The sequence below is a fragment of the Gorilla gorilla genome, chromosome 14, assembly GCF_029281585.2.
Source record: "Gorilla gorilla gorilla isolate KB3781 chromosome 14, NHGRI_mGorGor1-v2.1_pri, whole genome shotgun sequence".
Taxonomy (NCBI): domain Eukaryota; kingdom Metazoa; phylum Chordata; class Mammalia; order Primates; family Hominidae; genus Gorilla; species Gorilla gorilla.
In genome coordinates this window covers 39,639,408-39,665,361 of record NC_073238.2, presented here as the reverse complement: position 1 = coordinate 39,665,361, position 25,954 = coordinate 39,639,408, and the positions used below count along the sequence as shown (strand labels likewise).

Genomic DNA, 25,954 nt, shown 5'->3' with positions numbered 1-25,954 from the left:
TTTTTCATCAGACAAAGTTCATGACATTCTAAGTACTTGAAGACTAGTTTCCACTCTCCTAAGAGACAGGTGCTCTACAAATAAAGTTCAAATTCTTTTTCGGTTATTTTGCAATAGCTTATCTAAAATACTGAGTGTGACAGTATCATTGCCTGTAACAATAAGAAATGTGATGGCAAATTAATTATAGATTATAGGAATTATGCTATCTGCCAGATTCTAATAATTCCTAATTTAGAACAGAGTCTATATTAAACAACCGTAATAGCTTATAGGTCTCCCGTCTTATATTTTAGTGGAAATAAGGGCAACTTATTCATTACATTATAATGTGCCTGTGAAAATACAACCAACTTTCAGTTATCCATATCAAAGAATTGTGAATGCATTTGTATTTAGCATGATGTTTTTGCAGAGGACTTACCTTACTAACCTTATGAAAGTATTAAAATAAGCTTAATTGCTTATGTAAACAAGTATGTATATAGGCAAATTTGCCAAATGTGCTTAGAAATGGACATGAGTTGAGCTGTTCAATTCATAATAATTTCCCTAAGTACTCATTTTCAGAAAAAAGAAGATACTGATTAGGAGAATGTATATCATCCAGAAGTAGCTCAGACTCCAAACTAACATTAAGACTATTAATTTTAAGATTTTTAATTAAGATGATTAAAACTAAAGAATTCTCAAGTTCATGTGTCAGCATATTGCTTTGAAAACATGAACATGCCTACCACTTAATTTTAATACTTTATATTTGCTATTCACAGAAGATGGAATGATTCTTTAAGTTCTAAATCTAATATTAGAAAGCAATAATTATGTTTGAGAATCGTTTTTGCCAGATGGAACCTTAACTTCCAAAATAGCAGGAGATTCTCTTAGAAATTTTTTTTTACAGGCTAGTATCAATTCAAATATATAATAGTTCAATGAAATATTAGAAAAGTTAAAGTGTACCTCCAAGGTTTGAAGAACCTAAGCCACTTGATTGCAAGCCAGTGCCAATACCTGAGCCGAATGGCGTTCCAAAACTAACTCCCAGAGATGGCTGTGGCCCTGGTATAAAAAAAAAAAAAATGGGGGGGGGAAAAAAAACAAATTTGCCTTACTCTTTCAAGATTAAAGATTCTTTATGAAATTATTTTTAAAATGAACAGTGATTACTTTTAACTGATTCCATTTGTTAAAACTTAGTTTTCAGGATGTCTCTCGAGTCTAACTTATCTATCCAAACTGATTTATCTATCTAAAAATTAAAAAAAGATTTTAAAAAAATTAACCTGTTCAGAACTAGACAATGAAAAGAGGCTTACCGCAATGAAAGACGTTAGTTTAATCTACTAAATAATTTGAAATCTTTAATGTATCATAAATTATCGTTCCTTTAGACTTACTTCTAGAATTATTTTAGATCTCCTCACTTGTTTTCTGATAAAACTAGTTGGTATAATCAGTAAATGGTTTTTACTTTTTTTAATCGAGCTCCTTAGTGTTAGAGTCAAGTCTCAATTGATCAAGAGAGACTGACACTAACATGGCAAAACTATCATGTTATTTCATAAGAGTAAGTACCCAAAAAACTAGGCATGATTTCTCATATGAAATATAAATGATATATACAATAAGTAGATAAAAAACAAGACAATGTTTTATTTTATTAAATTTATTGTTCATTGTAAAGCAAATCAATTACACAGTAACATGACAATTCCAACTTGTTCACAAAAAGTGATAATTGAGTTCTATTCTTAAGCTCTGCTACATTACACCACTTATCACCTGATTAAATAAAGTAATGAACATTTACAAAGGCACCGCTGTGTACCTTGACAGATTCAATACATTCAAGATTTCAATTCAGAAGTTTCTTTCCAACGTTTTGGAAAATGTACTCAGAAGCAGAACGATTAGTCATCCTTTTCCCACTTGTTACTTTAAAGATTTTGGCTGAGTTTGTTTGGCAAGAATAGCATCAAACTTACTAGCCTCTCTTTTAAACTACTATTTTTTTTTAAAACTAAGCAGAATACAAAATCTAAAAATCTCTCATTTGGATAAATAATTTATGAAAATTATTCAATAAACTTCATAGTACAATCTTCAGTATTGTCTTTTTCAAGCACAGTGATCAGTGCATCTCAAAGATGAGGGAACTGTCAAAGTAATATACACACTAAAATTTAAATTTTTAAAGAAATCAAAGCCTTCAAGTTATCCAATGAAGAATGAGGTTTGTATATTAAAAAGGTAGTGTAAAATTATAAAGCATTTAAAGAAAAACAACCGAGGAACTACATTTTGCTACACTGGGACAGAAACTGGACTTTTCGAATAGCTTCTAACCCAGAAAACAAACAATAACTAATAGCAGCCAGAATTCTTATACTACTATTAAAAAAATAATTAAAATTTTTACATCCAGTTTGAGATCACTTTGAGAATAAAATACCTGCCTAGCAGCTCTTTTGTAAAATGTTACTATAGGAAAAAGAAACCAAGCATATTATTATACTTTCTGATTCCTAACAAAAAACATAAAAAACACACGTCCAGTTCTTTAACATTGAGAGACTTGTTTGTCACAGGTTAATAGGAGGCACTGCTGGTGGAAGACCCTAAAGAATAATGCACACCACAGCCCTCAGCCTTGTAAGTCATAAGAGTTACTCAAATATGCTTTTTGTTGTGTGTGGGTCTGTTGTTAAGAGCAACAGAACATAAGATTTTTCTAATCATCAATATTCAGAATATAATCAAGAACTCATATTTAATGATGACAAGACTTTCCATTGCACATCAGATACATGATATTTTTAGTTTTGTACCTTCACACAAATTCTGAAGGCAACATCATTTATAAAACTCGTAGGCAAATGTATAACATTTTTAATAGTAAAAACTCATGATAAATATCTCCCATGCCAAAGTATTAGCATATATTACACTCTGGCCACCATATATATTAGTTTCACTATTAGAAAGCAGTCTAAATCCTTCAGGCAAAAGTTACGTAAACAATTCAAGAAGTCTGCTTTGAAATTTGAATAGTCATCCAATGAGAGGTTATTTCCATAAATAAAATTAAGTTTGTAGTGATATATACCAATGACTGGCCAAAGTGAAATCTTCATGTAGAGTAACATTTTACAAAAGTTACCATATAATATATTCACACACAACAAAACCAGGTTTAGCACTGTAATTCATATTTTCCAGAATAAATTTTACTTTCTTAAAAGTAAAACTGCATTAACAGAAAAAGGACTAAAGTGCTAAAAATATTTTATAATTTTCCATGATCACCCCAAATGCCTAATGTAATTAGTATGGTTATTTCTAAGTCACATTTTAAAATAATTTTTCTTTAAAAAACCTAAAATGCGTTTTCCCCAGTTTGAAAAATTTTACTCTCACTGATTTAATGGGGAATGTTCCTTTGGTTATTAAATACAACAAAATCACAAAACCACAAGAAACTAAGATGAAATACTTAATGTTTCCTATTTAACACTACACCTTAAATGTCCAAACCTACACTAAGCTAAAAAGTAGGAATTCCTAACAAAACATCTTGGCTCTCCTTAAAACAGCAGCTAAGTCACATAAGAAAGTCTTATTATGTAAACATCAAGAACTCTTAAAGTGTCAAAACACAATAGCAAAACTCAATCCCAGGTACATTGCTAAAAAACCTATCCTAAATTAAAATTATACTGAAAAGCCTACTGTAAATGTCTTCAGTTTTTCAGGAGGCTTGGGAAGCACTTACAGACAAGTGTCAAGTTCTGCCAACATGAAACTACGTTATCCACGTATCGATGCTCATGATTTCATACACAAATAGCCTGCTGGATTTTCAATTCTCTGCAGCCTTCAGAACAAATAACTGTAAATCACACATGCCTAAGCCCTAGTATACTTTTTCATTAAAAAAAAAAATGGAAGGAGGACAAAGAAGTCGTTTAAGTCTATTCCTCCTCCTCTGAGAAAGATACAGAAGCCACCTTCAGAAGGCAGCAGTCTAAGAAGCTATTTGCTCTGTGCCCATATTCATGTTAATAAAAATTTCATATGCAAATAAAAGCAAAACCCTTCTGATAACTCAAATCTTGTAGAGATCAACAGTGATGTATAAAAACAATGCATAAGCTCTCTCTACCTTCATCTAGATGGTCTAAAATTTGTTACTGGCACTTAAAAACAAAGATTTCACAGAAGTCACAGGGCATAAGGGATAACTTATGGGGTACAAAACACCATTCGATAAATAGGGACATTTCTAAATGTATCTAACAGAGCTCAGAAATCTCACATCATGGTGACATGACTAAAAATAACGAAAATTTTGACTGGGAAGGCCTGGGAGACCTTTAGAGAAACAAAAGGAGAAAGAAAAGATAATGTAAAATTGTTATCACTGTTGTTTAGCTTCTCAGTTCTAAGAATTCATACAATTCAAAGCGAAAACACTGTAAGGTTGTTTAGGTTAATAAATTATAATTTCTGCCATCTGATTAGAAAGCCCTTATGTGGACTTCAAAGTTTCAGGGAAGAGTGAAGGCAGTCAATTTCCCCAAAGCCTGGCAAAAGTCACAGACAAAATTAAAGCCTATGAGCAAAAGGCTCCTCAAGAATACTCCAGATTAAGCTAACACTGTCAACCACCACAGAGGGCAAAGACCAAATCTATATTGTCTACCTTTGTATTCCTCGAGCCCAGCACATAGTAGGCACTCATTTAGAGAATGAACACACATCGCCCCATGTCCACGAGCTCAAAATGTATAAGTGAAAACCTATGAATTTCTCAAAATAATAGTCTATAGATAAGAAAGTTACACACACACACACAAACCCTTGACAGGAGATTTTGCTTCAAGTTTAGGTGTTTATCATAGAATATATTCATGTACAACATAACTTTTTATATAACTGACATTTCTCAAGTTCTATTTAATAGAATGGAAATTCACTATGTTTAAAGAACACTTAACCAAATCTACACTTATCTACTTTAAGATTAATACTGGCTCTAAAAAGTAAACTAGTACTATGGTTGGTTTGATTAACTGGTTAAGTAATCATGAGAGCTGATAGTCATAATTATGGGATTGAGTCCTTTTAAGAAGAAATATCAATCCTCAAAGGAATCAATCCCATAATGACTTTTTCCCTCCATAACTTAACAATGCAATCCTATACTCCAGCCAGCTAGAGAGCTACCAGACAGTGCTCATGCGAGCCACTATTCACATGGGTCCAGCCACGGGATATGGAGGATTTGGCATAAATCTATCATCAATCCTTTACTTATGGCAAGTCAATTCTGTCATCTCCAAATGTGAAGAACAATTTTTTAAACTGCCAATAGTGAAAACCAGAGAATGCTTCCCTAGTATAGGTAGCTTGAATGCAATCTAAATATGTATTAATTTTTTTGTGTGTATTATAATGTACTACTGGACTATATGGAACTCTCAGAAAGACACATGCTATTGAATAATAAGCATTACTAAGAAATTTATGAATGATTAAAATAAAAAAATCAATATCAATTAAGACTATTTTTCCATGTCAAGCTTCAAACCTGACAAAAGGGATAGCAGGATTAAGATAACTATTAACCTCCAAAAGACACAGGACCAAATAAAACACTGTAGAATGACCACAAAAAATGTTTCTCTAATTAGAAGTGTAACTAAACCAAGGAATAAAACAATCTGCTTTCCATGTCACCAATTATTTTCATCTGTTCAACTTCCCAGTTGCTCCTTAATGTGCAATCCACATCTCAAAACATCTTTTTCCTGCTCTTGCTGTTCTGTTCACCTTGGAAAGGTACAATTCTAGCATGTATCGTCTTCAAAATTTGGTTTAGAGGGCTTGTATTCTGTTTACAGTCAACATACATACAAACAAGCCTACAGATCTTCAACATACCTTCAGTCAATAAAAGCATACTTCATCCTGAATGTGGGTACTTTGTAATCACTATGTATGAGGAAAATGAGAATGCACCATCTATCAGTATCATATATGAAAAATTCAAAGAATGGATGGATGATCTCTGACTTTAAAACAATAAATGGTACAATCATGATTTCAGAATCTAATGTTATTCTTAAATGTAATTCACTAGTGAAACACCATGTTCTAAAGGGCATTTATAGCAATACAGCAAATAACATTAAGTAGATTCACAATATTCAATATCTAATTGATGTATAATTATTGCTAAGACTACCCTGCCTTTTTTATCAGGTATGTTTATAATTGTGTCCATCACAATTTTAGATTGTATTGGAACAGCTACTCATAGAAATTTCTTCAGTGCTCACACAAATGGAAGACTTATAAAAACGCACATAAATGTTCTGCATTGGAACAGTAAGAAGCTATAACTTGAATGTGTTCAGACCTGTAGCAGGCTGTTGCTGCTGTGTAAGTGTTGCAGCCATGGCAACGGCTGCTGCGTTTGGCATGGTGCTGAAAGGAGTGGGTCCAGTAGTAACTCTGGGTGTGTTCTGCCACTTCTTGGCTTCTGCTCGCCTTGTTTCAAACACATCAACAGCATCTCCCAAGAACATTTTCCTGTAGCCAAGGTACTGTTCTTTCAGAACCTAAAAGAATAAAAAATAAACAAAACGGCTAAATGAAGTTTCACATTGACTATGGTTAATACGTGGATGAATATAACCATAAGTTACCAAAGACACTCCTAATATTATACATTCAATCCAAACTGCAAATTAGAGTGCTAATAATGCACTTTGGTGTAGGAAGTGATGAGTTCAAGAGTTCTACTGCTCCCTTGAATAGTTTACTCCCTATCTTTACAATATGCTTCCTAAAATACTGTCTTTGTGAGGCCTTGTTTAAAATAAATCAGCTAAGCTTTTAGACAGAGTAATATTTAAATACTCCATCAATGTACAGATGGATGGATGAAAAGAATTTAAAAATAAATATTCCAGTTTTTCAAGAAACTTTCCCCTCAAATGTCCAACCTTTTCATAGCCTTTTGATTAAAACAGTTTTTAAAAAAAAGAAAGAAAAAAAAGTCAGCACTAAATATATATACTTTTAAATACATTTTTTAGAAGGCCTGGGTAACACATGCTAAAATAAGGTGTTGCACCTCAGCAGTGGTTGGAGGGTATGATGAGGGCTTCTACTTTATTGCTATTATTTGACCATTGTACAATGAGACTTGATTCATGTTAAAGTTATGACCCCAACCACCCGCCTCAAAGAAAAAAAGTGTTTGTAACTCCAGAGTAAGAAAAATTCCCAAGTTCATAAAGTGAGCTGCTTTTACCCAATGCAGCATCTGCCTTGATTAAGGCCATCAACAGCAACAATTCTGTTTCACTTTAGAATTATTTTATGCTTTCATTGAAGATTTAGCCTAATTTAGATAGGTTTTTAACCACTTTTTGAAGAGACACAGATTTTTCATATTTCTTACATCTCTTAGCAGAAATTAGTAAACATTAGGTTCTGATTATAACAAATACAGCACTTAAAAATCTTACTGTTGTTTATAGTATTTAAAAGCTATCATCGCCCTTTTTGTGTGGATGTCAGTGTTTGATGTTCCAATTCCAAACTTTGCTACATTTATGATGTATTAAAAAAGGGGGCCTGCCAAGAACTGGATATTGGGGAAGATACAAAGCCAGAATCAAGACATATGATGTAAGAAAAACAAGCACTACCGATCTCTTGCAAATCCACCCTTCCTTGTCCTGGGCAAGCATCAGTATCCCATAAATTTTAGTTCTACTTCAGATAATGGAAAATAATGATCCACCTTAGAAACTTAAGACCAAGACCATTAGTTAAAAGAAACAGCCTGGCCACGGTGGCTCCCACCTATAATCCCAGCCCTTAGGGAGGTCTAGGCAGGAGGACTCCTTGAGGCCAGGAGTTAAGATCAGCCTGGACAACACAGCAAGTGCCCCTCTCTACAAAAAGTTAAAAAATTAGCTAGGTGTGGTGGTGCATGCCTGTAGTCCTAGCTACTCAAGAGGCTGAGCCTGAGGCGGGAGGATCGCTTGGGCCCAGGAGATTGAGACTACAATGAGTCATGATTACGCCACTGCACTCTAGCATCGGCAACAGAGCAAGCCCGTCTCAACAAAACAAAACAAAATAATAAAACAAACAAACAAAAACCTTGACATCAGCCATGATCTATAAAACAAATTCCTAAAACTTCCAAATGTGTTAATGTTCCTGAGGCCTGGCTGGATAGAATAGTTAACGCCTGTTTCAACAGATTACCTAATGAAAAACAAAACGAACAAAAAAATGTCTTGTGAGATTTCTACAAGAAATAAAGAAACCTAGAGCTTAGTTTGCTCACTAAACTAAGCTAAAAATAATGGCAACATACCAAATCTGATTATAAAATATTCTTTGGTTCTTGGGAATATCCTTTCGTTCTTGGGTTGCTTAAAGAGTAGGTCAAAATTTCATGTCTACAACGTTTATTTGACGTGATCTAGGGCAGTTTTATGTGGTCTTGGTCTCACTGTTTTATGGTCATATTACCAAAAATGATATATTTTCCAAACCAGAGAGGAGACAGTGCTGCTAAAAAAAATGTACGTTTACACCTGGCATTTGCTCTGAAATACTTCGTGGGGGGGAAAAAAGCATCTTCTGTGGAGCATTGATAAAACAAGTTCAGCAGGGTTTTGATAATGGTTGCAATTAGGTAGTCATACCTGGGCATTCAGTATAATGATAGCCTACTTTTGTGTATATTTGAAAGATTTCATAATAAAAATTAAGGAAAAGAATTCTGTGCAACGGACTTCAAAGTGCCATACATTAATTTTATTAAAAAATTAAAGTAACATTTATTATAGACTAATAGAATTTTTTTAAATCTGATAAAATTCCTCCTTTAGAACAAAATTTAAAGATTTGGGTTACAGTTTTAAATCTACTAAAGCAAAAGGTCTAAAGTGCACTACCATTTCAAAAATGGTGTAATTTAAATGGTTTACCTAAAAAAATTCTGTTACTATGCATGAAATCAAAATAAAAATGAAAATGTTGATAATTCCAATTAAACTCTATTCTACACAGTTGATAATTTATCTAGACTCAGGTTTCGCCGCTTGAATTTTAAAGGTATTTTGGACCACATACACTCCAAGATTAAAGAGTTTAATTACATTTGCTCAGTTAGTTAGAAAAGATGTACTTACCTTGAACATTTCACTTAAATACATTTTTAAAACTAACATTATTATATGAGAGTCAAATTATTCAGTCTGGGTGCAGTGGCTCATGCCCGTAAATCCTAGCACTTTGGGAGGCCGAGGAGGGAGGATTGCCTGAATTTAGTAGTTCGAGACCAGCCTGCAACATGGCAAAACCCTGTCTCTACTAAAAATACAAAAAATTAGCCAGGCGTAGTGACACGTGCCTGTAGTCCCAGCTATTCAGGAGGCTGAGGCATGAGAATCACTTGAACCCAGGAGGTGGAGGTTGCAGTGAACCAAGATCATGCCACTGAACTCCAGCCTGGGCGACAGAGCAAGAGTCCGTCTCAAAAAAAAAAAAAAAAAAAGCGAGAGTCAGTCTAAATATTCAGTGATAAATCATTTTATTTACATTATTTAATAAACACAAACAGTTCCCTGTATTTAAAAGGGAGAAATGCTGTAAGCCGGTTTTTAATGCAGTGGCCAATAAACACTTAAAACAGATAAAATTAAGGTAGTACAAAATCATTTGCTACTAAGAATGCTTATTTTCTTTTTTTTTGAGATGGAATCTTGCTCTGTTGCCCAGGCTGGAGTGCAGTGGTGTGATCTCGGCTCACTGCAACCTCCACCTCCTGGGTTCAAGCGATTCTCCTGCCTCAGCCTCCCAGGTAGCTGGGACTACAAGTGCCCGCCACCATACCCAGCTAATTTTTGTAATTTTAGTAGAGACGGGGTTTCACCATATTGGCCAGGCTGGTCTTGAACTCCTGACCTTGTGATTCGCCTGCCTCGGCCTCCCAAAGTGCTGGGATTACAGGTGTAAGCCACTGTGCCTGACTAAGAATGCCTATTTTCTATAGTGCTATTTATAGTAGTAAAGAAATAGAAACCACCTAAATATCCAACAGAAAATGGGTTAAACAATGTACAACCATACAACAAACTCCCACGTTAACTATTAAAAATGATATTCAGGAAATATGTGTATTAACATAGAAAGTTATTCACAATGCACTGCTTAAAAAAAGTTATAATAACAGACTACAGGGTACTTGGATCTTTCTTAAAAGAACAGGTATTATCAATCGTTATGTCTGGGTATGTTATGGATTAGAGTAGTTTTCATCTTTTCACTTATATGTAATTTTAGCTATTTCTGTATCAAGCATGGACACATTTGTCCCCAGATGAACAAATACTTGGGTCTACATATCCAGGTAGATAAATGGGCAATGAAAACTTACCTTTACATTTTCATGAATAGACTGAAGTTGTGCCGCCAAAGCTACAAATGTTTGATAAATTTTCTGCATAGCCATTGACAAATCTATAAAAGAAAATTACATTATCACCCAAATATATACATATATATAGCACAATCCATTTTATTTTTCTATTTGAGTCCAATTTTTGACACAGTTAACGTGTAGGAGAAAAAAACTCTATCAACGTTCTCATGGCCAGAGAACATACAGAGTAGCAGACTGAGAGAAGAATGTCTACAAAAGAAATCTGGGGGGAAGGCCCTAAGATTTCTGTCCTTGTTACCACAGTAACAATTCATATAATAAAGCATATTATATTTATAGGGAATAAAGGAGTAGTAAATGACTTTTAAGGAAATTTTCTTAAAGGGGCTACCAGTAGTTATCCAAAATACCTATTATATAACCACATCTATCTCCTACAAACAAAAGTTCAAAAAAAATTACCACAGTAAGCATGTTACCTTGAGGGGTTATATGTGAATTATTTGCTTGAGTGGCAAGATGGTTTTCTAGTTCTTCAATCTGCTGCCTGTACTGCTGAAGCTGTACCTCAAATTGCTGAACCAAGATTCTGAAGTAGCTTTAAAAAATATTTAAAAAGTCAGATCAAATTTTTTTTAATTTGGAGTGACAAATCCAAATTAAGGAATATTCTGCAATAATTTAATAGTCTTCAAAAGTATCAAGGTTATCCAAGGAAAGGAAGGACTGAATAACTGTGACTGGAAGATATTAAGGAGAAATTACAAATGCACTGTGAATCCCAAATAGGATGCTGAAACAGAAGTACATTAGTGGAAAAACTGGTTGAATTTCAGTAAGTTTAGTAGTTTAGTTAATAATATTGTAACAATTTTAGTTTCCTGCTCTTGGTAATTATACTATAGTTATAAGTTAACATTAGGGGAAGCAAGGGAAGCGATATAAATAAATTCTCTGTACTACTATTTTGGAAGTTTTCTGTAAGGTTAAAATAAATTTAAAATAAAGTAGAAACGTCTACCAACCAGATTTCAGAATTAAGAATTTATAGTCATTTTATCAATGAAATTTATAATCTGAGAACACCATAGTATACTATAGAAAGCACATGTAATTATTGCTACTTTTCTAATAAATTTACCCACAGAGAGTGCTAGATAGATAAAAAAAAAAAAAAAGAAGGTATCTTGAATAGTATACAAAGGAATCTGAATGTCTTTCAGTAAAAAATGGGCAACCATGAATGCATTTTGCAAAATTAGCTCTGATGGCAGTATTAAGTACAAGACAGAGGGATAAAATAGTAGAGGAAGTCCAGTGAGGAAGTCCAGTGAGGAAGCACATCTCATGCCAATCTGAGTAAGACGAATATCATGGGCATTATGAATTTCCTGATTTTGAGAACTGTTAAGTATAAGAATATCCTTATTTTTAAGAAATATCCACTGAAGTACTTCAGCATAGTGAACATTATTTCTGCAAATAACCCAAACTGTTTGGGGGAGAAATGTATATACACACATAGAATGTGAGGAACAAAAATATGGTAAAAATGTTAATATGTAGGAAATTGGAATGAAAGGCATACAGGAATTTTTAGTTCTCATCTTGAAACTTTTCTGTAGACCAAAATTATAATAAAAAACTAAAAGAATAAAATAAGTAAGGGGCCAGGCGTGGTGGCTCACATCTGTAATCCCAGCACTTTAGGAGTCTGAGGCAGGAGAATCACTTTAGCCTAGGACCAGCCTAGGCAACACTGTGAAATGGCATCTCTACAAGTTAATTAATTAATTGTGAGGGACCAGGAATCAAACAGACCTGCACCACTCAACTCACTTTTGCATACCTCAGTCTCTTTATCGCTAAAACTGGAATAACAACAGCTACAGAGATCTTGTGAAATATGAAGGTAAAGCATGTATAGTCCTAAGCACACTGCATGGGAAATAGTAAGCATTTGGTAAACATCAGTTATTATTATCTTCATCAACATGGAAGGACATAAACAGACAAGATATATTTTACATGTATGAAAGCCAAATGTATATACAAGCTGAGTGATGTGATTACAGGTTGGTTTTTTCTTCTACTTATGTATATTTTCTAATTTTTCTTCCAGAACACGTATTACCTATTTAAATGAATAATGGTAATTTTCCATTACCAGTAAAATTTAATAAAATGGAGTAGACTCTGTAAGTAATATGTATATGAAGTATAAATGCATAATAGTGGTGAAAAGCTCAGATCTTAGCCTTCACTTACCCTGCAGTCAAATGGTGTTAATGGAGATAAACCTTTTTAGGGTTATTACGAAATTTAAAATCCATGTAAAGTGCTTATTGGCTCAGCCTTTCCACATAGTATACTAAAAATATTTAGTTTGTATACTATTATTACTGTTCTGCTTTCTGAAAGTGAGAAACATTTGTTTTAAAAATCCAGCAACTTACTCAGCAGGAGCTGCATATTCATGTTGAAGTCCAGGTGGTGTCTTCTGGGTTCTTAAAGCTATTTCAGCATTCTTTAACTCCTAATATACCAGAGGATTTAAAAAAAAAGCCAGTTAAGAGTTATGTTAAAAATACCATACGAAAAAAAATATTCAGTCTCTGGACTGAAACTTCAAACAATACCTTGGAGGTTCATGCTATAAGAACATATTATGGATGAAGCTGCTTCACAAGTTGCTAAAACCTTTCAAGAGCAGACAAATTACAGTTTTAACAAACTTATAAAGAGCTGTAGATCTATTTTTAAAACTATAGATTTCTGTAGGATTCACGAAGTGAATTCATTTACAGCGTAAAGATTATACTACTACTTAAAATCATTAATATAAACGCAGAAAATACTTTTTTTTTTTTTTTAAAAAGGCAGGTGGCAATAATAATGTTGAGGCTGAGGCAGGCACAATTAACATTTGGGTGCTTGCTATGTACCAAACACTATGCTAAAAGTTACTTCTCAAGGACAACATTACAATGTAGGGAATGTTTCTCTTTTTATAGATGAAGAAATGGATTTACAAAGCCATTAAGTAACTTGCCCAATATCATGCTGCTAGAAGACCGAAGAACTGGATCTTTTAAAGCTTACACACTCAACCATTCTTATATTGCTTTCTACAATTCCAGCCAATGCTTTTTCAAGATTAGTATTGTTTACCCCCTTACATTCCACATTCCTATCATTTCACTATATTTTCGACCTCTATTTAAGTATTCTTTATTTCACAAAGAGTTACTTTAACTTTATATTCCCTGTAGCAACATCTCTTCCTCATTAAACTGCCAAGCTGCTAAGCTGATGACTGTTTTTTCTACATCCTTTTCACTCAACTCAGGCTTCCATCCCACCCCACTCCAGTACAAATACATGTGTAGATGATTCAAGACTCTGACCCCTGCTACCTCTCTAAGCACTGACTCTAGCCAGGCCCAGACTCTCCTAACACTAAACTGCTTGTAGATCTTCAGACATGCCCATACCCTCGTTCATGATACTTTCCTCTTTTTCAAGACTCAATGTAAAGGTATTCTACACTGGACAGATGATAAAAATGCCCACTTGAGGCCTCTGTGCCCCTACAAAACCCTTGTACCTGGATCATATCACCTGATGGATTTAACTCTCTCCCTAGTCTAAGTCTTGATCCCTAATGCCTGCTGAAGCACCTGGCACATAACAGATCTTTTAAAAATGTTAGTTGAATGACTGGAGAGCTGAACTCAGTAATTTAACTTCAATAAACCATGCGGCCCCCACTTACCCCAAAAGAAGAACCATCCTATTTTAATTTAAACTCAAGTTACTTATTAAAAATGAAGTATATAAAAGACTTTGTCTTCCGTAAGAATCTGGTCTGCATCAGTTCTAACTGCAGAACTGCTTATATTTCCCAGAAAGGCTTTCTTTGAAGAAAAGGTTTTAGGGTTAAATAAGATTGATACTTTATAGAGGATTCAGAACATTTTTTTCAATTGGTAATTCACTAGACTCTTAGTAGAGTATTAGTTCCTAGCTACTAGACATTAGAGCAATCTTAGATCAAATTTCTTCAAAAATGTTTATTTTTTTTTCTCTTTTTCTTCTTCCCCTTTGACCTGGTGAGCATGAAATAAAAAACTTTTTTTTAAAGTTTAATTTTATTTTTTAAGTTCCAGGGTAGATGTGCAGGTTTGTTACATAGGTAAACGTGTGCCATGGTGGTTTGCTGCACCTATCAACTCATCACCTAGGTATTAAGCCCAGCATGCATTAACTATAAAATTCCTGAAATTCAGCTCAGATGATTCTTCCTTAAGGAAACTTTGACTCCCAACCTCTTATTCCTTTGCCACCTTTATGCTCTTCTCAATCTTTTATTATTTCATTCACCCTACTAGACTTTTAGTACCTTTGGAGTTGTCTTTTTATCTCTAAAAGACTATTAATGTGCCCATTATATGACAGCTACTCCACAAACAGCGGTGAATGCAATCATTCAGTTTTCGAGTTAAAATGGGTCCCATTACAGCATTCACTTCTTTCTTTCGAGTTTGCCTCCTCCATTATTTTGCTCTAATTATGTTTTCTAAATAACTTATATATAATTTCAAATATTTCACATAATTTCATGTGATGTTTAATCACAGTCTAAACATTCTCCAGTATAAAAACATAATTAACTCCTTCTATTCCCTAGAAAGGACATAGGTGATGATTAGGAAGAGTAAGTGGAAAGGAAACATGGGGCAATACAGGTTGAGTATCCCATATTCAAAAAGCTTGGGACCAGAAGTGTTTTGGATTTCAGAATTTTTCTGATTCTGGAATATCTGCATACATAAAATCAGGCACCTTGGGGATAGGGGATAGAACCCAAATTTAAACACAAAATTCATTTGTGTTTCTTATACACATAGCCTGAAAGTAACTGTATACAATTTTAATAATTTTGTACATGAAATGAGTTTTAACTGTAACCTATCCCGTGAGTTCAGGTGTGGAATTTTCCACCTGTGGCATCATGTTAGCACTCAAAAAGTGTTGGATTTTGCAACATTTCAGATTTTGGATTAGGGATGCTCAACCTGTATTACATTCATATTTAACCAAATAAATGTGTTAAGAGACCAGGAAGTCTGAGGACAGACAATAAAGTCTTTGAAATCCCTTTAGCCATTACAGTTTAGAGCAGCTCTTTTAGTAACACATCATTATTAAAAAGATTACAAGATATTCTCCAATAGTGGACTTAAAGACCCAAAAGCACCTTTAAAAATTTTACTTAAAATACTACCACTTCGTTTGTGAAGATCACAGCCCTCTGATAAATCCACAGCAAAAAGGCGTATCTCACATGAAGTTCATTAACAGATCAGGGACAACTTCACGGAAAGATTTCTAGACTGCTATGATGAGATCAAGTATATTCTGTAATTATGATAACTACAACACAAATAAATCACCTATCGTCATCCTTTCCCACTGAGGTAGAAAAGAACGACATATATTTAATATGTATTGTATATTACACCATAAGGAGGAAAAACAAGTAGACATTAGTGACAGACAACATTAGCCACATTACTATTTATTTTTATTTGTATTTTTTTGAGACGGAGTTTTGCTCTTGTTGCCCAGGCTGGAGTACAATGGTGCAATCTTGGCTCACTGCAACCTCCGCCTCCCAGGTTCAAGCGATTCTCCTGCCTCAGCCTCCGGAATAGCTGGGATTACAGGCATGCGCCACCACGCCTGGCTAATTATTGTATTTTTAGTAGAGACGGGATTTCAGCATGTTGGTCAGACTGGTCTCGAACTCCTGACATCAGGTGATTTACCTGCCCTGGCTTCCAAAAGTGCTGGGATTATAGGATTGGGCCACCAGGGCCGGCCTACTATTTTTATTAACTAAGATTTAACCACGACTTGCAAGTCATCAAATTTAATATCCACACAGCATGATATAATTTTTATTTAAAAACCGACAGTTAAAAAACATTATTTTCTGACTAGCTATGTTTCCTCTTATATAATAGGCCAATTTAGCCAGCAACCACACTTATGAAACCTAGTTAGTTAACAGCATAAACTCTGGAGTTGGATTACCAGGGTCTGAATCCAGGCCCTTCAACTTACTAACAAAGCTCTGTGCTTTTTTCTTATTTATATAATGGGGATAATAATTCCTACCTTGTTGGGTCTTTTCAGAAATACTTAATGGTTTTAACAGATATAAATTGCTTAGGATACTGTCTTGTATACAGACAACGCTTAATAAAAACTCATTATTAAAGTATATGAGTTATCTGGTTTTCTACCGGTATGCATGTATCAAATTTTATAATTAAAAACAAAACAAAACAAAACACCTTATTTCCATTTTGGAAAAAACAAAACAAAAAAACCCTACGGTAAAATGGCCATAAGTTGGTATACCTGAGCAGTTTCTATTTTCAATTTGTCAATGTTGAGAGTGTTTCTCTGTATTCCATTGGCAGCCAACGACAGGAGCTGCTTCAGAGCTTTAATATCTTCTTGTACCTTAAGCATTGCTTTTGAAGACATTCTACTAATTTCTTCTTGAACTTGTTTCTGCTCCTTCACAAATTTCCTAAAAAATATATTTAAAACTGAGTTTTAAAAAATGTATCTTCGGTTTCCTACAAAAAATATATATATACTTAAAACAGTCCAAGTGTTTTAAAATACAAAACTAAAAATTCATCTATAGTTCACACTTTTTTACAGAATGGAAGTTATACAATTTTAATTCCTGTTGTTCTGCTTTTTTTCTGATTTCTAAAAGCATTAACATTTTAACCCTAGTTAAGAGATGCTCCTCTAGGATGCGATTTTAGGAGGAAGAGATGCTCCCCTTAAGAAGTATTCTAGAATTCTTCAAGTGTTATTTATCTAATTATATTTGACACTTACTGGAGATTTTCAACATCCTGGCAGATGACAGGAGGTAGATTTTCATCCTTCAGAGCTTTACTATCCCTAAGAAAAATGCAAAACATGTATTAAGGTCATTGAGATTTTAAAAAGTTGACAGCTGAGTTTTAACAGAGTATTAGAGTATTAAGACACAAGAAAATATAGCAAAAAAGCACGTATGGCTTCTCTGGATGATTTCAAAGCTCTTTATAAAAAACATAAATTTATTGTAAATAATCTATAAAATAATTTTAACAATTCATCTGACATGAAGATTTCTTATCTAAGAAGACTGGCATCTATTAAAAACATACTTAAAAGCATTTGACTAAATGTCTAACAAAAAAATCAGAGAATACTGCAAATTGGGTGAGATGTTAAACTAAGTTCCCTCTGGCTTAAAGATTCTGACTGACAATTTATTCCATTCCAAAATATTAATGTATTCATTAAAGAAAGTCTACAAAACTTCTCACAACGAGATGCTCAAAATACTTTTGAAAAATAACTTCAGTTAGTTCTTCAACATGCATTAGAATGAAAAAATAAGACCTAGGCAGAGCTTACAGGAATAATAAATATTTAATGAGAACAACAACAAGTGACATTTGGCATGCCACAATGGAATCGTGAGTTAGATTTCATAACCCTTATGCAGATCTTAGTTTCTCTAATCTTCTTCATTTAAATAGTAAGCTAAAATATACACAGGATGTTTGTAAGGAGTGAATTTGTCATTTATTTATGAATGCTTTATTTAATATAGTACAAATCATGTGAGAAAATACAATTGGTAATAAGAAGAATGACCATCTTCAAACATATATATGATGTATATGGAGGCTATTCTCTTCACTGAAAACACCAGGACATAAAACGGGACTGGCACAATAATTCATATATTTTTTAAATGCTCCAAAAGTAAAGTTCCATGAGTTGTTCAATATTTAACAGACTAAAGAAATAAACACACATATTTGTATTTATTTATATTAGAGAAATACCAAACACCTTTCCAGAAATAGTTTTAAATTTTCTTAATGACTAAAAACTAAAGATTTGACCTTTCATTATCTTACCAGAACATACGTCTATTATTTTACTTTTAACGAATACCATTATAAAAAAAGTTTTTTCTCCTAAATGTACATGATATTTACTTTCAATTATACCATCTGCCTACAATTTAATAAGTTAAACTCTTCAATTAAAATGCCTTAAGGGTAAATTTGTAAACTTACTCTGGTCTTGTTCCCGTTTTATCACCTAGAAAATTCAAGAAGCTTCACGTAAAAAAAATTGGTAATTGAACAACATACTCCAAATACAAGCTTTAAATTAACACAAATTAAAGTATAAATATAAACTGTTAAGCATTTCTTTGCTTGCCTCATAAACATCATGTGATGTCATGACTCGTCATGAACTCAGAAGCAAAGCATTTTATGAAGACATCTGTACACATAAGCAGATATATGGCAGATGTACATATACTTTCAAGGGCAAGAATTTCCCTTTCTCAACCATCTTCCGTGAAAAATATCCTGTATGGAAAACTTATGTTGTTGCCTACCAGTTTAACTCCTGATAACTTTACCTGACACTTTTTAAGGCCCTATCAGTACAGAATACTATGCCAGATTACCTGAACTTCTCCAATCTGACAATCCCTTAAAACAACTATCACAATTTATCTTCCCATCTGCCATGAATACCTTATCACACCCTCACAACAACGGACATATTTTATAAAAAACCTTGCCAGTTATGTAGGTGAAAAATGCCACTTCATAATAATTCTTAGTTTATATTTGGTGAAGAAAACCATTTTCTTCAAATCCTCATGACACAAGTATATTTCTCCTTTCATGAACTGCTTACTTGTGATTTGCACACTTTTCTTACGGTATTTTTCTTATATATTTCTAAGAGCTATTTCAACATTAAGTATATTATTTGTCTCATTTACATAATTTCATATGTATTTCTAATATTAGACTCTTGTAAGATGTATCTCATTTCAGAGATGTTAAAATGTGAAAAAATAAGCACCTAAAAATCAAGCATTTTGGGCAGACTGCTTGAACCCAGGAATTGGACACCAGCCTGGGCAACAGGGCAAAACCCTGTGGCTACAAATTTTTTTTTTATTTCTGAGACGGAGTCTCACTCTAGTGCCCAGGCTGGAGTGCAGTGGCGTGATCTCAGCTCACTGCAACCTCTGCTGCCCAGGTTCAAGCAATTCTCCTGCCTCAGCTTCCCAAGTAGCTGGGATTACAGGTGCCTGCCACCGTGCCCGGCTAGTTTTTGCATTTTTAGTAGAGACGGGGTTTTACCATCTTGGCCAGGCTGGTCTTGATCTCCTGACCTCATGATCCACCTGCCCCGGCCTCCCAAAGTGCTGGGATTACAGGCGTGAGCCACCGTGCCTGGCCAAAAAATTTTTTAAAAATTAGCTAGGAGTGGTGCTACGTACTTGTGGTCCCAGCTACTTAGGAGGTTAAGGTAGGACAATCACTTGAGCCAGGGAGGTGGAGGTTGCAGTGAGGTAAGATCACACCACTGCATTCCAACCTGCATGACACAGCAAGACACTGTATCCAAAAAAAAAAAAAAAAAAAAATCAAGCATTTTACTTTCCTCATTTACCTTTTACCTCTGCACATGGGGTTTTACTTTTTTACCTCTTTCATCCAACTGTAATTTATGTTTCCATGTTTTGTATTTTATTAAGATTTTTTTCTTTCATATTTAGTATCTCTAAAATTGCCACCTATCTTCTATAGATGTCCTAGATTTTATGAGACATGGAAATAAAAATAAGGATTTAATTTTATGTTTCTCCAAATAATTCACCAACTTTTAAATTGACTAGCATATTATTTCTTTGATATGACATTTTATTATATTTTGTAAATACGTACACACAAACATGTATATAAAAAAAACTTGAGCCTGTTTCTACCACGGATCCCTGATTACCATGGACCCCCAATTAATCTACCTAGCTTTGCCTCAGTAATACACGTGGAGCTCTACAAAAGCTTCCTAACAGCTCTCCATGACAATTCTTGCCTTCCTGAATGCTATTTTCCATATGGCTGTCAGAACGCTCTTAACCTTAAAATACAAATCTCATCAAATCCCTTTAATAGACCCAAATTGCCTGAGGTATTAATATAATGACAAAACTCAACATGGCAAATAAGGACTCCATGACTTCTGGAACCTCATCTTTCTGCTCTATGGCTAATCTGGCCTTCTATCATTTCCTCAAAAGGGTCAAGGTCCTTCTCATCTCTAGTCTCACTTGACGCTGTCCCCTCTTCACTGAATGCTGTTTATTGCTACTCTCTATCTGGTTAAATCCCACACTGGTACTGCAGGGCCCAAGCTAACTGGTACAGCTACTAGAAACACACAAATCATTTGGATTAAAAAAAAAGAATCCCTTGATATAAGCAATAGATAAAAGGGAACTGGGATGTAGTAATCAGAGATCCATAGTAGAAACATACCCAAGTTATTTATATACATGTTTGTGTGTACATAAATATTTATAAAATTTAATGTCATATCTAAGACATTTATTTCATTTATTCTATATATTCTCCTTGCTCAACTCTATCTTAGGTACACTATGAAAGCAGGAAGATGTGGGGAGGGGCAGAGGAGGGGAGATTAATTTCTTACATTTATTTATCTTACTCTTCTGCCTTAGCCTGCTCTTTGAGCCTAAAAACAATTATAATAGAGAAGTACTCTCATGCTTAAAATAAAAGTAATAAAAGTGGTACAAAGCTATTCCACTTGAGTAAACAAATAAGCTGCTAAGGCTGCTTTCCTAATTATGGAGTTGCTACAGAGAAAACTAAGTAAAAACAAACTTTGTTTAGAAATTTGTCAATTTTCATTGAAAGAGAAATCTAAACTTTGTAAAAGTTTAAAAAGGTTTTACCAACTTTAAAATAGTAATTCACCCTAGAATAGTATCTCCTTATAATAAAACCTGTGTCCAGTTTTTTAAAAAAAGTCATATAGATACACAGATACTATTTCACAGCTTCATCCATTTATCTTTCTTCAGAGAAGTTCAATATGTATATATATACCCTAGTATATATGGTATATATTCTAGTGAAACATGCTTTCATCAGAAGCAGAAGAGATGGTGCAAAACAAAGTAACACAAAAAACAATGAAAACATTTTCAAAATGAATTTGGATTAGCAAATTTTTAAAACCAAGATTCAACGTGGCAAGGGCACAGCAAGAAAGGTATTTTCATACTGGTTAGGGGGTAAACTGGTAAACTCTTTCTGGGAAAGCGATTTCACAAACTATACACTAAGAGTCTCCAAAATATCCCTCTCTTTAAGCCAATGATCCAATTTCCAGGTATTTTCCCTAAGAAATAACCAAAAATATAAACAAGCATTGATAATAAAAGGAGACACCTACATGTCCGGCTCTGCTAGGGTTTTACAAATAGTAACCCTCAAACCATTTAACAGATAAGGAAAAACCAAAGCACATAATATAAGTAACTTCAATAAGGTCAGAGAGCTTATAAGCAGTTGAGCCAGGATCTGAACCCGGGCAATTCCACTCCAGAGCAGACACTCTTAAATTACTATACTATGTTGCCTTTTTAGATAAATGCCCAGTGTTTTACTTCCCAGAGTAAAACATCTGGAAATAAACATCTAACAAGAGAACAATGGTTGACTAACTTATCCATCCATAAAACTGATATTAAGCAGCATTAAAATATTTAAAAAGAGTTACTGACAGACAAATGCTTCTGATGTTAGATAAGAACAGACTACAAAACAATACTGCATATGTATCATGATCCCTATTAAAAAATACATATTCGTATACACATTAAGATAGCTACATAAGACATATGCATATACAAATCTGTTATCTACAAAAATAAAACCTTAAATGAACAACACACACAAAATTTGTGAAATATTAATACAAATAAATTTAAAAGTAAAAACTGTTACTACTAAATATATAACTGCTAATCTTCCACACAAAGGAATTTCGAGCAACCTAGACATTCCCTCAACAGAACTGTTAAAACATAGTTACAACAGCATTACTTACTCTTTTTATCTGAGGAGCTACTGAAATCTATACCACCAAGGCCTTCATTGCCTGCAGTTGAAGTAGCTGCTGTAGTTCCCAAAGTCAACCCTAAAGCATTCTGTCCAAGTCCTATAAATAAAACATAACTCATAAATTCCATCGAAAGGCTACAACAATTTCCCCTTACTGATCAAAGGACTCTAATGCTTTTAAAGTTGGATCCTAGATTTTCTTCATATTTGATTTAGGCAAATAACAAGAAACAAGCCTGGAGATGTTTTGGCCAAAGACTGATAACCTTTCTTGAATTCGATGGTATATGCAGTTTGGATGATGCGATTTTTCATTATTACGAGGGCCAGAACATATATCAATTCAGTATGTAGGCACTCAATCTTTATTTGTTATAAAGGGGTTTTGTTACAGAGGGCTTTTAAACCCTCTCTACAAAAGCAGTTTCAGTTGGTGTATTTTCAGGTGAATACATCTTGTCTTCCAAACACACTTTGGAACTACATACTTTTAAGATAATCTAGTGTGAATTTATAAGATTTGAATATAACATGTATTGAATATAATTTCATACTCCCAAGTTCGTTTCACAAAACTTAAAAAAAAGTATTAGAATTCATGTGTTTATTTACATCTTCCCTCACTGACAAAAGGAATAAAAAGGACCAGACTACGGTTAATCATAAGTCATTAACGTATACTTGTCAGTCAAGCGCAAAATTTCAAGAATCTTGTGTTGATAAATCTGTATTTCTTTTTTATTGTTATTATTGTTTTTGAGATGGAGTTTCGCTCTTGTTGCCCAGGCTGGAGTGCAACGGCATGATCTCGGCTCACTGCAACCTCTGCCTCCCAGGTTCAAGTGATTGTCCTGCCTCAGCCTCCCAAACAGCTTGGATTACAGGCATGCATCACCATGCCCAGCTAATTTTGTATTTTTAGTAGAGATGGGGTTTCACCATGTTGGTCAGGCTGGTCTCGAACTCCTGACCTCAGATGACCCACCTGCCTTGGCCTCCCAAAGTGCTGGGATTACAGGTGTGAGCCACCGTGTCCAGCCTAATAAATCTATACTTCTATAAGACCATGCACTCCTGAGCTGATACAATTTTTGTTCTTTTTAGAAGAGATGTTATCTCTAGATCAGTTTACTGACTCCTTAAACAGGCTCTTCTTTGTTTCCTTATCTGGTTAGTCAATATTGAGAAAGAGGAAAATGTATTTCTAAAATATGGCTAATAGGCTGGGTGCGGTGGCTTACGCCTGTAATCTCAGCACTTTGGGAGGCCAAGGCAGCCGGATCACTTGAGGTCAGAAGTTTGAGCCCAGCTTGGCCAACATGGTGAACCCCCTCATCTCTACTAAAAATACAAAAATAAGCCAGGTGTGCTGGCACACACCTGTAATCCCAGCTACTCAGGAGGCTGAGGCAGGAGAATCTCTCTTGAACCCTGGAGGTGGAGGTTACAGTGAACCAAGATCACGCCACTGCACTCCAGCCTGGGTGACAGAGCAAGACTCCATCTCAAAATAAATAAATAAATAAATAAAATACGGCTAATACATCCAATTATGTATGAAAACCATCATTTTATAATTTAGTTTTCATATTTAAAGGAAAATATGCAGATTAAAAAGTGACCTGCTCAAAGTACTAAAATAAAAATAAGTACATTTAAATATAAATATTTACTATTCTGGAGAATAAATACCATCAATTACCTGATGTTCCTGTGTTTGCACTCTGGAAAAGTGAACCTCCCAAACCAGCTAAGGCTCCCCCTAAAGAGAGGCCTGTTGATGCAGTTGTAGTTGTGGCTGTTGTCCCACCCAAATTATTTAGAGTAAATCCTGTGGATGCTATAAAAAGAGAGATAGTAAGCTTTCAAAAGGCAACTTATTTAACAGCACCATAGAAAAATACAAATACGATGTTTTTAAAAACTGACATCCATGATAAAATTGGCTCTTTGGAAGAACTACTTGCTAAAAATTACATACTTAAGAACAAAGAGAAATAGCAGCTTCAAAGCAAAAATCTGTGACAGAAATAAGGGCTTTGAGGAGTATTAGAATGGTACCAGGTAACTGATTCTAGATAGCAATATTGTCTTCAACCCAGGCCACCAACTTCACCTTCATATTAAATGAATCATAAGCCAGGCAAGATTTATGCCAAGTCTTTGTCTTCCCCTGTCACTAAATGCCTCCTTGAAAACAAAGTCAATATTAACAGCTTTACATTTTACCTCTCTAGCCCTCTCCCCTGCTTTGCTCTCTAAATAGGGACTATCTCCCAAGACAGCCTCTCCTGCTTCAATGCTCAAAGCTGAATTTTCTTCTTTATAAATCAATAATTTCTGTAGTAAGGTGACTATGTTCTCTAACCAGACAAAATTGAAATTTAACCATTAAATGCAACGGTTTTTCATTCTGCCTCACCTGCTGGAGTTGATGTCAGAGCAGACGAAAGAGTCAGACCGCTAGCTGAGGTAGAGGTAATAGGTAGAGCAAATGGTGTGGCAGATGCTGCAGGTTTATTGAATCCTAAACTGAAGCCTGTTGTAGCTGCAGATGTAGTGGCTGGCGTTCCTATTTAAATAAATAAATAAATAAACAAACAAACAAAAATCCTACTTTACCTGTAAGTGTTCTATTATACTGGTTTCAATAAGGATCCCTAAAAGTTCATGATACTACCTTTTGCCAATAGAAGAAGGGTGTATCTGTGAGAGAAAATATGTAAAAGTTGAGACTAAACCATGGTGAACACAAAAAAGATGGCTCTTTAAGAAAAACAAAAGAATGGCCAGGTACAGTGGCTCACGCCTGTGATCCCAAAACTTTGGGAGGCCAAGATGGGCAGATTGCTTGAGGTCAGGAGTTCAAGACCAGCCTGGCCAACATGGTGAAACCCTGCCTCCAGCTAAAATACAAAAATTAGCTGAATGTGGCGGTGCACAATTGTAACCCCAGCTACTCGGGAGGCTGAGGTACGAGAGTCACTTGAACCTGGGAGGGGGAGGTTGCAGTGAGCTGAAATCATGCCACTGCACTCCAGCCTGGGAGACAAGAGTGAGACTCTGTCTCAAAAAATAAAAAAACAGAAAAGAAAATCCAATCGATGTAACATATCAATTTTTATTCTACTCCTAGATTTACCTCTAATGCAGCATTTATCCTCCTCCTTTCCCTCTCAGCAGAAAAATGGTCCCTCCTCTCTAATACTCTATCAATAACCATTCTCTATTCCTTTCTTCTGGCCCTTGTGTCTCTGTCAGCCCCCAGCTGTCTCCCTATTCCTTTTCAGTCCTTTTTTTCTGTAGCTCTCTTTCCTCTGTTCATGTCTTAACTGACACTTCCCAGAGTTCCATTCCTACCTCCTTACTTCCTCAATGACTCACCCACTTTCATCATTTCTCCTACAGGTGA

General features: G+C 34.6%; 1 protein-coding gene across 3 annotated transcripts in view; it reads right to left on the bottom strand.

Moving 5' to 3' along the window:
* NUP58 (nucleoporin 58) overlaps positions 1–25,954 on the bottom strand; it is a 49,072-nt gene that overhangs the window by 11,966 nt on the left and 11,152 nt on the right. For all 3 annotated transcript variants that reach the window (XM_004054276.5, XM_004054277.5, XM_019039827.4), the window contains 11 exons: positions 24,965–25,114; positions 24,245–24,382; positions 22,529–22,639; positions 18,652–18,676; positions 17,408–17,473; positions 16,910–17,084; positions 12,937–13,016; positions 10,960–11,078; positions 10,475–10,557; positions 6,425–6,626; positions 964–1,062 (listed from right to left, as the gene is read on the bottom strand). In XM_004054276.5, the coding sequence (XP_004054324.3) occupies positions 964–1,062; positions 6,425–6,626; positions 10,475–10,557; positions 10,960–11,078; positions 12,937–13,016; positions 16,910–17,084; positions 17,408–17,473; positions 18,652–18,676; positions 22,529–22,639; positions 24,245–24,382; positions 24,965–25,114 (1,248 nt within the window). The remainder of the gene's footprint in view (positions 1–963; positions 1,063–6,424; positions 6,627–10,474; positions 10,558–10,959; positions 11,079–12,936; positions 13,017–16,909; positions 17,085–17,407; positions 17,474–18,651; positions 18,677–22,528; positions 22,640–24,244; positions 24,383–24,964; positions 25,115–25,954) is intronic.